General features: G+C 40.7%; 1 protein-coding gene across 1 annotated transcript in view; it reads right to left on the reverse strand.

Annotated features, from left to right (window-relative positions):
* The window catches only part of VAT1L (vesicle amine transport 1-like), an 80,221-nt gene extending 66,443 nt beyond the window's left edge, over window positions 1-13,778 (reverse strand). Inside the window, exons 1-2 of the mRNA XM_009324841.1 lie at window positions 13,772-13,778; window positions 11,432-11,567 (exon numbers count right to left, since the gene is read on the reverse strand). Coding sequence (XP_009323116.1) covers window positions 11,432-11,567; window positions 13,772-13,778 — 143 coding nt within the window. The remainder of the gene's footprint in view (window positions 1-11,431; window positions 11,568-13,771) is intronic.
* Between the last annotated feature and the right edge of the window lie 1,355 nt (window positions 13,779-15,133).

Below are 15,133 nucleotides of genomic sequence, written 5' to 3' on the forward strand. Positions count from 1 at the left end.
GCTGGGGGCGGCCCGGCCGCCCGCCCTCCGGAGACAGCCTGGTTCCTCTCCTCACGAGCTGGGCCCGCGAACGGGAGCGAAGCGCCTGAAGCCGCAAGTAGGAGCCCTCCTCCCCACCGAGCAGGGGTCCGGTGCTGGAGGTGCTTCCGCACCCCTGAGAGGCAACGCGGAAAAGTCCCCCCCGATACTTTCATCTCAGGCCTGGACGCAGCCCGAGGCCCCTGAGGAGCTTGGCGGGCAAGCAGGGGCCTGGGAAAGGTTGTCTAATCGGACTGGCCTCCCTCCAACACCCTCATCCCCTCCATGCCCCACACCTAATGGCATCATGGCTTAAATCTCCACTTAAGGTGCCCAGGTCTTGATCATCGCTGGGGAATCGGGTGTGCAAAGTCACTCCTTACCCGCTCCCTGCCCTGAAGCTGTTCTCAGGGCCAACTAAGTGAATGCTCTTTGCATCAGAAAAATCATACAGGCAGGCAGTTGCCTCACGACTGACACGCGCACTTGCAAGCAAGAGACCCAAGCTTGAAACTCCGCTGTAATGAACATTTAAGCCTTTATACAACAGGTCTACTTCCTGGTGATCGATACCGGTGTTTGCTGGTTTCTACAGGAGCTTAATCCTTTAATGCCGAGCGCAGCGTGTGCTCTAAGACATCCACCAGCTGGAGCTTCCTGGGCCTGGCCTGGCCTGGGGGCCCTAACGAGGCCCAGGCATCGGGCACTTAGCTCTGTCTTAATGAGGGTGGGTGCCTGCAGCTTCACCTATGACAGCTGAATGGTGATTTTGGGGGATCATTAGTTGTGGTTTCACGGGTCTCTGAGTTTTGTCAGTTGAGTTCAGTATTAGATGCCTGCATCAGTTTGTTGATGGCCCCTCGCTCTGGGTAAATCTACTTCTTACATGCCTAAAATTATGCATATATTTATGGAGTTCCAAAATTCATTGCAGCATGCTGTGCATACAGCGAGTGTTCCTGCAGACCTCTTTGTGGACATGGTTCTTCCATCAACCCCCTGCAGCAACTCAGTTCTTCTTAAGAAGTTTCAGGACCTTTCTGACTCGTGGTAGGGATTATCACCACCATCTCTTTGGGCTGTGGATTTGTTGCGGTCTGAGTTCGTCAATACCCCTTAATTTCACAATATGCATTTATTTAATCTTGGGCTATGTATTCAGTGTATTGTATTTAGAGGAAGCAAAAAAACTTGGAAATGTCTTAGCTATAACAAGTAATGGTGCAAAACATTTTCATTAACATTAACAAAGTGAGATAGTGGAGGAATGGATAGAGTTTTTGTATTTCTTTGTACTTAGTATGTAACACTTTTGGGCTTCTTCTGTCTAGTCTGTAAAAAGTTTGCAGACAAAGTATTTTTTAAAGCCCATTTCTGAGAATTTGTCATCTAAGCCTGTCATAAATGAAGCAGTAAACAAATACATGTTAGGAGCAAAGGAGAAGGAGTACTAGCCACAGGGATGCTTCACTAGCTTCATTATCTCAAGAAGTTCAAACAGGTTTTATCAAAAGGGAAGCCTGATGCCTCAAACACCTCTTGCGTTGTCCTTAAGATATGTTTTGGACAAAGATTCAAAGCCAGCTCGTTAACACCGTCGAGAATTTTCTATGTGACGTATTTAAAGTGGTGCCATCCGCTTCATCCTAAGTAACAGCTTGTGGACGGATCTAACCGTTTTAAAGGTCAGAAAGCTTTTTTCCTGCCCTTGCTTCCCTGGGAATATCATGAATATTCCCCTCCCTGTTCCCTATACTTGGCTAAGTCGGTGCTGTAATAGGGAATAAAGTTCTGTCACTTTAGATCTGGCCATTCGAATGCCGACCAGGCAGGCGGCAGCTGAATAAAGAATAACATGCATTTGACTCCAAATTATTCACTCGGCTGGCATCTTATTACAGTTCTAACTCAAATGAATGGTGAACTGCAGAATGACTGGGGAAAGTAAAGCAGATAGCATATGTCAACTAAGTGACATCCAGAATAATGAAGAGGCCGTGGGGCAGCTCACTCGCATCACTCCAGCGCTCTGAAACATCCAAAGAAGTGAATCTGGACCTTTAGGCTGCACTTGGTTTGCATTGGTTTGTCTGCTACCGTAGTCCTGTTTTATGCTGATGACTTGAGAGTTTTCTGATTGACCCTACCTATAATGATTATTCAAAGCTATTCCTCCTTGATCCTGAACCAAAAGTAATTTATCCGAAGTGATTTAACCATGTACTGTTGGCAAGTCAAAATGATTGAAGGATGGCCATTTTGTAGAAACATCATGTCTTGCTTATGGTAGAACCAGTATTTGCAGACATCAGTTGTGGCAACTGAGGTAACACGTAGCAGATATTTTTGCATAATCCTGATGCCATTATTTTTATTTAATTCATAACCACTTCTTTAAGAATATTAGATGATGCAGTACAGAAGCTTAGACTAAGATGTAAAAGCAGGATTTATTCTGACAGTCGACGGTAAATTTAACCACTCTAGAAACAGGCTGTGGGATGGCTATTCATATCACTTAAGACTTCAATAAAAACATTCTAATGGTGGCTTTCCACTGACTTCGGTGGCCGGTGGATTACACCCGTAAAAGTGAAAACACAGGACTCGATTTGATGGGTGTAGTCGAGCAGTGACAATATTAATGAACATGCTGCGAGAACCTGAACAAAAGGGAATTAAGACTGCTTTGATCACCATCTTTATCTGCTGGTCAAGTTGGTGCCATCTATTCTTTGCAATAGTGATTTTTAAAAATGCTATCTAGAAAAGAAGGGAAATGGAACAGTGTACTTGTGGATAAATGCTGGCAGTTACAGTCAACATCTCTTCCTGATTCAGATCCTTTATTTTCAGAACATAATCATTTATTCAGCAAAAGAACCTATGTCAGGGACAAAACAGTTGTCTTCACAGATACTGTTCTGAGAGTTCGTGCCTGAATTTCATGGAGGGGAGCAGCCATTCAGGATAAATTTAATTGTAGTATTACCACACTTTGGGAGTAAGATAGCTGAAGAAATAGAAGTTGTTACTGGAAACACAGACCGCATGGAAGGTCAATCAAAAACTAAAGTAGATGAGTTAAAGGCAAGTGTCGTGGTTTAACCCAGTTGGCAACTGAGCACCACACAGCCGCTCGCTCACTCCCCCCGCCCCTGGTGGGATGAGGGAGAGGATTGGAAGAGCACAAGTGAGAAAAACTTACGGGTTGAGAAAAAAACAGTTTAATAATTGAAATAAAATAATAATAATAATGTAATAATAATAATACACAAAGCAAGTGATGCACAGTACAATTGCTCACCACCCGCCAACCGATGCCCAGCCAGTCCCCGAGCAGCGGCCCCCCCCCGGCCAGCTTCCCCCAGTTTATGTACTGAGCATGACGTCCCATGGTATGGAATGTCCCTTTGGCCAGTTTGGCTGTGCCCCCTCCCAGCTTCTTGTGCACCTCCAGCCTTCTCAGTCGGTAGAGCATGGAAAACTAGAAAGTCCTTGACTAGTGTAAGCACTGCTCAGCAACAACTAAATCATCGGTGTGTTATCAACATTGTTCTCGTCCTAAATCCAAAACCCAGCACCGTACCAGCTACTGGGAAGGAAATTAACTCTATCCCTGCCAAAACCAGGATGGCAAGGTTCAATTCTGTGTGGAGATGGAAAAAACCAAACCAAACAACTCCTGGACCTTTGTGGACTAGAACTATCCTGTATTAGACACCTATTATGTACTTTGTGTCAGTTTTTTTGGGAAGAAGAACAAAGAGGTTTGTGTTCAAGGAGGACTTGATGTCATTGTATCAGTTTCCCTTCTTAGCAGGAGCAACATTTAAGACCCTGAATAATGGCTAATCACTTTGCTCAAAGGAAGTAACACATAGATGGCAAAACCAAACCCTCAGTTAGAATGGATAATATTGCATTTTTTGTCTCAGTAGTTTTCTCTGGGGCATAAATCACATTTTGTCTTAAAGAATAAAGTATTAAAAATATTTTTACGCTAAACGATGCATTCTTCTAATAGTTATAAATAAAATTAGTAAAATCATATTGATATATGTTCTGGCTGCTTTAACGCATAAACGGGGCAGCTTTCAATATGTTGTGTTCCAAAACATTGTCTTCTTTACAGTCTACTGTTACAAAATTCTGTGTAGTGCAGGGACAGAAAACAAATCCTCAGGACTCTCTTAACTTTTCAGTCTTACTCAACATCTTCTCCCTACAGCTTTGTGTGCTCTAACACATCCCTATTGCTTGACAGAAGATGCATCTTATATATTATGTTTTGAGAGCATGTTCGGAATACCTATTTCAGCTGTTATAACCTATAGTCCACAACATCTCTTATCAGTAAGAAAATGGTTTTCGTGACTTTTCCCCCCTGTATCCATGTGTAGAATGTATTAACAAAAAGACAGACATTTCCAAAGGAATCTCTAAGAGTATAGAATGCTAGATTTATTTGTTTGGGTTTTTTCAAAACAAAGGAGACCTCTATTTTGTAAGGTTAATTCACATTGAGATAATTGTTTTATTTTATTTTATCTTAGCCAGGGGCTTTCTCTTACTGGTGGAGCTACGTATGAATCATAGAAGCAATGAAGCAATTCTCTGTTTATAGTCACTGGAAAGAGCTGTACATTAAAAAAGAGAAGCGGTTTAAAGCTCCTCAGAATCCTCAGGAGTAATGAAAATGTGTTGCGTTTTAAATTAAAGAGGAAAAGAAATCAAAGCATTCACGCAGGATTTGGCAAGGCCAATATATGCCAATATGACTTAACCTGTTGGCTGCTCAGTTATCGTATTCCTTCATTGTTTTACCATTTGTCTTGTGTGGAAATGGTGCTCAGATAATTCAGTGATGGGTACAACAGAAATTAAATAAAGGGATCACATTATTGTTAATCAAGAAATAATACCGTTTAAGAAAATTTAAATAGATTGTGAAATCTTTACATCGTGGTGATGATAGTCATCAATAAACACAGACAGACCAAAATAACCCCTTTTAACAAAGCTTCATTTATATATTTATTTTTAGAGCCATACTATCCATTTGTTTGGCTAACTGAATATATGGTATAATGAAAAAAACACTCTTCAGTATCTTCGCCTGCTGTCTGTACATTCTAACACTTCTGTTGTGTTTTCTGAAAGGTCTGAGTATTTTTCACACTGAAAAAAACCTATTATATTATTTTTTATAGTAAAATTGAAGCTGTATGTTTCCTTTTTGGGCTCAACTCTGAGAAATGTAGAAAAAAAAGGGCAGGAAACAATTACAGAGATGGATAGTAAATCACAATGCGCAAAATTACAGGAGATGAGCACATTAGTACCATCATTGCTTAAAAGCGTCACTGAAGACATAAGCAGACTGGCTATACTGTCCTGACTCCATCATTTCAACTCTTTATGACTTGTTTCCCTCTTTGTAAAGCAGAGGTCAATCATCCTTACCCCATATGTCATACCCCACTAGTCATTATTACTAGTTCACTTATTATCACTAGTTCACATACACACTTACAGTTCACTTTTAGTACTGTGCAAGCACTAAGTACCCTTAGACTTTTTTTATGATATTACAATGCCATCCCTGAATTCCAGCAGGTTCAAGATGTTATTCATACCTTGGTCTTTAAGGTAATTCATAGCAAAAGTGAAAAATATTGCACATGTTAAATCTCCTGTTGAAAGTACTGTGGTCAGTAACTGGACTGTTATATATCTGGGGATGCACACGATGCTTTATGTACTTACTCATTCTGTGTGAATCCAGGCATTGAGAAAGAGTAATCCCGCTTGGCATTTTGACTTAATTTGGTCTCAGTAATTATGGATCCAGAGTAACTTGTTAGAAGCTTGTGAAAAAATGTCTCTGAACTTTACAACAGAGCTGAAGTGTACAGAAGAATGAGAATCCAACGAATACTGAGAATAAGTTTGAAAAGCATATCCAGTTGTTATACTGGATATATCCAGTTATTATACAGGTTATATCCAGTTGTTATCCACTGTTACAATACAGTGCACAGTATCATCAGGAACATCTGTCTGTGATTGTTATCTTCCAGACTGATTACATCTAATAATGCATTGTATTTTTGATCAAAATTACCTTCTACAAATTACCAAGCTATTTTACCTTTTTGTGGCTCTTGTTTTTTTCTCATTAAGTATTTATACGTATAATACAGGCAGCTCCTGAATCTGCTCAAGGAAATGAAAGTGAACATTTAGGTTTACTAAGCTGAGCTCTGTTTTGCGTATTTCTGAAGTTGCAGTCCAAGAGCATGCAACATAAAGGTTGCTGCTTTGGAAGCAGTGATGCCTTTAGCTTGAATTTAAACTTGAAGGCATTATACTAATTTACAGCTCTTGTGAGAGCTCTGGCACAGCACAGAATTTCTGTAGGGTTTACAATACAAAGAACTCTCCTCTTCCCTCACAAACTCTTGATGCAGCTTTCGGTACCACTCTGGTTGTGCCCTCTGTGATGGGCCTTTTGAAGAAAGGAACAGGATGCTCTTTAGCGTAATTGTGTTTTCTATCGAGTGTTTTATCGTGGTCTATTAATGGTCTCTTTTCCTCAGTTCCATAGCTAGTTACTGCTTTCTAACTCATTGATTTTAATAAACCAGCTGAGCATGCTGCTGTATTCTCTTCTACTCTCCCTCTGGAGAAAAAAAAAAAAAAAATAAAAAAAACATAAATGGCAGCTTATTAGGAGATTGGTTTACTCTGAGCACTCTTAAGATGCTAATGGAACTGTTCATTACAAAGCTGCTAGGTTAGTTCTCACTTGGGCTGGCAGAAACCGGGATTTTCACTGAATAAAAACATATGAGTTTGCAGGGAAGGTTTAGAACGTGTATTTTTTTCTTGCTGGGATGGAGTTAATTTTCTTCACGGCAGCTCATATGATGCTGTGTTTTGGATTTGTGACCACAACAGTGCTGATAACACATCAATGTTTTAGTGCTTACGCACTAACGTAGAGCAGTGCGTACACAGCATCAAGGCCCCTTTTGTTTCTCACACTGGCCCAGCAGCAAGGACGCTGGGGGTGCACAAGAAGTTGGGAGGTGACACAGCTGGGACAGCTGACCCCAGCTGATGGAAGGGGTATCCTATACCATATGACATCGTACTGAGCAATAAAAGCTGGGGGAAAAAAGGAAGGAGGGGGGACATTTGGGTTACGGCAAGGCCCTGCTTTCCTGGAAATGGCTAAACATCTGCCTGCCTGGGAAGTAATGAATAAATTCCTTATTTTGCTTTGCTTGCACGTGAAGCTTTGCTTCACTTACTAAACTATCCTTATCTCAACCCACGAGTTTTCTCAATTTTGCCCTTCCAATTCTCCCGCCCATCCCACTGCAGGGGAGAGAGCGAGCAGCTGTGTGGGGCTTATCTGCCTGTCAGAGTTAAACCACAACACAACCAAAAAGACAGCTGTCTTCTTTTTATAGTAATTTTAACAGGTAAACTGATAAATTAGGAAACAGGCCTGAAAAATCTTAATGCCTTTTCCACCTAGAGAAGTAGTTCCTTAGACTACAGTTAAGCATACTAAGTGAAGTACTTTAGGTTAGCTTATACTATTGATAACGGCACTGTACCCAATTTTTATAACAGTGCTAGAATAAGTTTTATGACTTACTTATTGCATCTGCAGCTGTATTTCACAGTACTGGAAGATAACTGAAAAACAAGTATTGTAGTCTGAAATGGGGCCCATTTGCTGGCACCGGTGTTACTACAGAAGAGGACTGACTGCCATTCTGTTTCTTAGGGGCTTTGAAGCAGTATTGGCTTCATTTCCAATGTGCTTTTGAATAATAATCAGCTAAATGTGAGATAAAGGTGATTTCTGGAGACAAAATTAATGTAAACCTTGCATAGCAAACCTTCACTTTTGCAACTGAGACAAATGATTCTTCAGTGCTCCAGTCGTTTGAGAAATCAGATCTGGTCCCACAGACTCCACGGTTTATAAGTGCATTTGGAACTTCTCAGGGGAAAAAAAAGTCAGGAGTCGAGAGCCCATACAGCTTTGTCACACTTCTTTCACTGATACTAAGTCTGTGTGGTAAGAGACATCTTAGTAGCAGGGTGGGACGTGGTTTTAGGTAGACAACATATCTTGTTGCATAAGGGAAGCATTCATATTTTTCTCCCTCTAGAAACTGTGCAGATGGGATTCTAATTTTGATAACTTGTGAACTATCAGGAATAAGTATTCAGAGAAAGTATTTAAACATGAATTGTAGAACTTGGCCACAGTGGACATTAGACCTTGAAGTCCCAACTAAGGGGGCAAAGTGGGGACAGCTTAATACCATGATGTAATCACATTGCATGATTGCGATCACTGTGCATTTCAAAAATTTCTGTCTTTTTGAGACATTGTTAAAGGGCTTCAAAGTCCTGATGAAATGATCTTTTATGTCAAAGCTTTAGATCATACCAGCTATTTCCCTGTATGACCTAACACAATTAGATATCCATGTAAACAATCATTTGCTTGATTTTTTGTCCAGTCTAAGAAAAACTGCAAGAAAATTTGGGCAGCCTGGATAAATCTTTTTCTTTCAGGGTAAAATGGAAGGGCCACAACTACTTCCTGAGCATGCAGTTTGATTCCCCCTCACTTTGAGATAATTTTGTATCTAAAGTCTAGCTGGTCGATATATCAGATGATTTAAATTAAAATTGGAAACCATTTTAGTCAAGAGTTTGGAATGCAACTGAGAGTCACTTTGTGAAATCACAGTACAAGGTGGACTACACAAGTGCTAGCATTTGCCTTATTCTTTAAAGAAATAATTCAAAATGCAGTCTACATCTACAGTTAAAAATAAAAGTCGGGAAGGGCTAACATGGAGAGTGAAGTCAGGACAAAGGAAATTGAGATTTCTAGGGAAATGGGTATTTTGCGCTATACAAATAGAAAAGCTCTTCCTTTTTTTTGTTGTGTAAGAAAAATAAACAGAAACTTTTCTGCTTGATATTTTAACCATGAGTTCAGCAATGTCCTTTCATGGTAGGTAACCAGCCAGCATCTGTCTTTAAATGTGGAGATGCTGACTAGTATCTGGAATCTCAGGTAGAGGAGAAGGGGGATTGTGTTACTAAATCAGATCCAAATACCAGTACTATCTTGGTTAAGCTGCAGCATCAGAATTATTTCTGCTGAATGTCACCCAAGTTTCCTCAGAGACCTTGAAATCAGCGGAATTGTCAGGCATGTGTAGTCTCAAAAGACTATGAAAAAAGGAATTTTTCCAGTAAGAGGCCAGACCTCTAGTCACCTTGAAGTCACCTCCTTAGCAGGAAGATGGAAGAGGCCTAAACTACTTTCAAGTCTTTAACTGAAGGGTTTTATTTCTCCAGTTTAGAAAAGATAAAGCTACTGTTGGGTTAATCAAGTTAAAAGAGGAGCAGGAACCTATCCACAGTTATTAGCTACGTTCAGAAAAGATGAACAGTGCTCCAGAAAGTCAACATTGTAGGATTTTTCTCTTATCGCAATAAATTTTAACGGGGGGGGGAGGGTGTTGAACTTGCTATATTTTGAGAGAGAAGTGTGGAACATGAAGGAATGAAGAGAGAAGGCAGTGCCCTTCAGACACCCCTCAGCAAAAGAATCTGGTATCATTTCATGGGAAGCAAGCACATCAAAAGAGAAATCCATGTGAAGCTGTTCAAAAAAGGTCCGTAAGTTACTTTTGAAAATGCATGCCCTATCCAAATGAAACATTCCTTTAAGACAGGCAGGAAATCTTTTAACTAGCAGGATGCGCATTCAGTGGTCTGAAGTACTGTGGGCGAGAACCATCAAGGACACAGAACAATACTTCCTTTAGTGATGCTCCAGCTTCACGGCTACCGAGACTGACCTCTGCGGGAGACTTCCAAAGTCACACAGAAACTATTGAACAGAACACCTATCAGCAAGCTTCCTGGATGACCAGGCAGCCGTGAATTTTGTGACCAAAGCCCTCCTCAAATAAAAATACAGAGCCAGGTCTTGTCAAATTTTAGAGGGAACTGCCAAGAATTTTAGCAAAGATTCTGATGGACAGTTACAGTGATGACAGCCCATGCTGCTGGTAAGCAACATCAGAAATAGAACAACTGAAGTTAAAAGGGAAGAGATCATTTTAATCATTAAAATAAGAGGAAATTAAGAAGCCTTTAATTGGGAAACTGTGACATAGACACGTCAATGTTTAAAACAGTGACTGTACGTTAGTCCCATCATACAGTATTGCTGCTCAAGAGACAGAATGGCCCCAGAAGGAATAGGTTCCTGCCAGGCTCTGATTTTTCTGCTCGAGCACCTCAGCCAGGAGCTGGGTTTCTTGGCCAGAATGGAGAACAGGAGATTCCTTCATCAGGAAAAAGCCATTCTGCAAGGGTTAATCCAGTTAATAGCAGCATATCCTTATCCTGAACGTATGTGCTCCTTGCCAGAATTACAGGATACAGCTAATGATACATCCTGATAGTAACTCCCCTTTATCATTGCTCTCTCCTTTGAATTGTGCCATCTAAGAAGGAAATACTTGTGCAGTAGATCTTGTAATACACCATCCAGTGTGTTCACGACTCCTGTATCACAACCTACACAACGTGCATATGCTGCTGATCAGTGACAGAGCTTAAAACAACGCCTAAGTCACAACTTCCAGTCCTCTTCTTATTGGTTTATGCCTGTGATTGATATCGTGCCTTGCTGAGTTACTTCCTATCATCTGAACTGCCGTAACGGATTTTGCACATCCACAGATCACCCCATCTGTGAGGTAAACCTCTTTTTCAACCAGCCCAAGACATTGTACCTCACAGCTGGGTAGGAAAAGAGCACATTATTAGTCCACAAAGAGTTACTGAAGATTAGCTGTCAGGAACTAACTAACTATAAATCAAGCTGCAACTCATGAAGACAAAGTTTCCAGCAGTTTAGGGTATTCTCACTTACCCCTTGTTCAGCTGCTTGCTGCTCATTCCCACAACCTGCCGCAAGGTGTTGCCTCCTCAGCTGGGCTGGCCCAGCCCCTTATGTGGCCACACTGTGAGACACACCAGGGAATTGCTGGGGCTTAAAACGCCCCAGAGTGTCAACCACAGGAAAATAAATGTCTATGCAACAAGAACTTAGAGGAACAGTTTCCATACTTTTTCACCCCATGATCTCTTTCCCAGCGGAAAAGGTTTCCCACCTTTTCATTTCCCATGCGGTACCACAGTCCCTCTTCCCTAAAATACATCACCTTATGTGCCAAGCTGAGGACAAGCAAAGAGACGGGATCCCTGCTGTTAAATATTTTCCCCCGCTCTGCAGTTACAAGGTACCCTTCAGCCAGGACTGGGCCTGATGCTGCAGCTCTTCCTTTACCTTCCAGGCACTTTCCCATCAATCAATACTGAGATTTCAAACTCAAGAGGAGAAGCCTCAGTAAGGTGCACTCCTAAACGCAAGGATACTCTAAAGCGAAAATCACTGCTGTAACTTGTGCCACTTTGCTTCTGACCTTAACAAGAGGAGTATCCCCATGAACACCCATTTTTGCATGCTCTCTAGCTCCTGACTAACTGCAGACGTGCCAGTTGTGCCAAGGAACGTGGATTTCTAGCTGTGAATACTTGCCAGATTGTGCTAGGACAGGGATATTCCAGTTGCACTTTCTTCAGTGGTAAGCATTGTCACAACGAATCCTAGCTCCCGGGAAATGAAACAATATTCACTTCATGTGAAAAATGATAGTATTTTATTTCTTGACTCAAATTTAAACTGCTCTATCTTTTCTTCAGGTTACAGTGTATTTAACATTGAGCAGTCAGTCATCTACATTATATACTCAGAGGCTCTTCTGAGCATCATCACTCTCTTAGGATTCTTTATTGGCTTATTTTGTAGGTTCTGAACAACTCTCCGTTGTTTCATATTTTGTGGGTTACAAGATGAAATGCCAGCTCTTCTTGATGAGCCAGAAGAGTGCTTCCAGCCTGAACCTGAACTCACTAAAATTAAGCTGTGGTGACCTATTACTAACAAGTCTTTTTTTTTTTTTTTTTTTTCCATTAAAACTACATTCTTTAACACCAGTTCTAAGTAGACCAAACAGAGTTTGCCGATTTTGTTGGAAAGTATAATGGTTTATGTAGAGTCATCAGGTGCCAATGACAACCTATACACTGTAGCAGTTTAGATGAAGTAGTCATCATGACAACTCAATTAACTAAACAAACATATCTGTATGCAGCAGCAGCTCATGTCCTCTGCATCATCTTTACCTCAGCACAAAGCATTTTGAGTATATGTGCAAATGAATCTGTCCCCCACCCTTTTGCCCCTCCTCCTCCCCTCCCAACCAGGCAATGATGAAAATAAGGTACTGCGCAGTACTGCTCACTTTTCCTGAGCACCTCAACTGGGATCGTTACAGGAGTTTAGCTGCTTCTGACAGTGCAGAAATCCAGGTCAAGTCATTGTCATCTTCCTCTTACTCCCACTCCTCCCCACTCTCCCCTTGAAGTTGGCTGATTAAGTCACCTTTCCAGAATTGGCTTCTAGTTCTACTATAATTAAAGGGAAAAAGGACAGTTTGTGGATAAATACACAGTAAACTACCTGCTTGCCAATAAAATCTGTTTTTACATAAAGAACTAGCACAATCAAATATGACTGCCAGCCTGAGGTTGTCTTTAAATCAGCAGGTTTTGGTAATGCATGCTCTTGTAGAAATATATAGCATAGCAACTTAAGTTACTCAGATAGCTCCACTCACCAAAGATCTATGGGCTCTGGAATAACTGGCATAACTAAGTGAATGCTCAGGTCACAACTAAGTTTTAATTGCCTTCACTACAAAAGGAATGTAATGTTGCTCATAAGGGAATAACTGTTCCAATGTCTCCCTCAAAACACAAAGCACCCAGGAAAAGAATAGAAAAAAAAAGAAAGGTTCCTTATTAGAAAGTTGTTGAGGTTACTGCAGGTTGAGGCCTTAAATGCAACATAAAGAACATATAACATCCACCTGCAATCATCTGGCACCAATGGCTTTTTTTATGTTTGAGCGCATCTATTTTCATGTTCCATCTTTTACCTACTGTATATTTATTTGTCAGAAAAATATTATTGTGAGGGACTTAACAGTAGCAATAAATAGACCCCAGGTAAGTAAGGCATAAACCAGAAGGAAGATGGACGAGAAATAACAAAACAAAGCACAAAGGTACATGCCATAATCTTAACAGAGCACCTGATAGACTTTAACTGTTAGCACCATCATCAGTATTGTCATCCCTGTCACATCCTGGTAGTGCCCAGACTGATTTTTGATCCTAAAAGAAGCATCAGGTCTATGACAAAGTCCTATTTAGTCCAGAGAAATGTTCAGTGAAACCGCATTTGAATTTTAAGAAGAGTCTTAAGTGGCCCTTGTCTGGTTTGCATTATTCTGTGCAGAACAGTTTACAGCGAGGTGAATTTTATCCAATATTGAGTCTGATAGGACAGTGGAAATTTTAAAGAATATAATACAGGATCTCATTCAGGAAAGCATTTAAGCCACTTACTTTTGTCCTTCTTGGCTTTGGTGTTTTTCTAATGGGACATAAGTTCATGCCTAAAATTAAACACTAATTTTTTTTAATAGAGATTTTTTTTCTGACTCGAGTCCCTAGTGATTCAACTAGTAAAGTTTTAAACAGGCTGGCTCTGTGAGCTTACCTGGCATCTCTTTAATTGTAATTTTTAAAAAATTAGAAAAAGGAAATAAGTCTACCTTTAATATTTTTCCTGCTTTAAAAACACATAGATAGAGAATACGTGCCAACTCCTTCCTCAAAACCCAGCAACAATCATCCCCAAAACACCACGTAAAGCTTAAATAGTGTATTCTCAAAAGGTAACATTTCAGTATCACATTTCTGGGCTGTCAGATTCAAGCAGAGAATGATGGATGAACTAAGTCAGCATTTACTCAAGATACAACCCTCACTTTAGGAGAAAAGACAGTTATGACTGTTTTTGAGGTGCATCATCCCATCGTACTACTGTGAAAGCTTGAAGCCTAAGGATTCAGAGTCTGTTGTTCTCAGGCACGTACACCTGAAGGTCAATAGGAAGTGCCAAATTGAAGGAATTCAGTCCAGAGAAGGTTTAATTATATAGAGTGGAAATAAAAGACCGATGATTATTCTGAAGAATTTCAGAAATGAGACATTGTGAAAAGGATTAGTTTTGCTGCCCACGTTGGTGTGAGGGAATTGGGTGTTCCTCTGCAAGGTAGCCCAGGACTCTGAGTCCCTGACGGCTGAAAGACACTAACTTCTGTGCAAGTGTAAAAGGACTCATGCTGACAGGCACCTGGGAGAAAATTTGGATTGCCAATTCAGTAAGAGCTCTGGTCCTATTTATCTGATCAGTCTCATTGAAAGCAAGGAAAACTTCTTCAAGCTTTTGAACAAAAGCACATTTTTTGTACTGAATAAAGCTAGAATTTACCATGCCTGCTTTTCTAATGGACAACTCCACGCAGCAGACGAATCATCAGTATCTCTGGAACTGCACTCATTTCCATCAGCTGCAGATCTGACTCACAGTGCTTAAATGTGACTGAAATGTCTTTATATCCTAAGCTCCACAATACATCTCCAGGAACCATATGACTGCCCACCACACAAAATTGTGAGCCATCTGTCTGTCCTGCTTAATAAGCCTTAATGTTTAATAAGTAAATGAAATATTTAATATTTACAGAAATCAGGCTGCAGGCTGTGCAGTTGCCAAGTGCAAAATGGCTAACAGAACGTACACAGCTGCATTTCTGCCTCTGTGGCTGTAGCTGAGGAACTCCTCTGATGCCAGACACTTTCTGAAATTAACGTTCCTTAATAAGCAAGCTTCAAGAGCAGAAAGTTTTCCTATGTTTTTGTTCAGCAGAAGGATGCTTGTATCTTAAGCAGGGCATGTCGACACAAATGTAGGTATTAATAAATAGGATCAATAGGGGTCAAGCGACTAAGAAACCTTTTCCCCCTATTTTTGTTCCCATTCACCATCCTCCATCCTTCCCTGCTTCTTTCTTTG

Source organism: Pygoscelis adeliae, unplaced genomic scaffold (assembly GCF_000699105.1).
Source record: "Pygoscelis adeliae isolate BGI_AS28 unplaced genomic scaffold, ASM69910v1 Scaffold136, whole genome shotgun sequence".
Taxonomy (NCBI): domain Eukaryota; kingdom Metazoa; phylum Chordata; class Aves; order Sphenisciformes; family Spheniscidae; genus Pygoscelis; species Pygoscelis adeliae.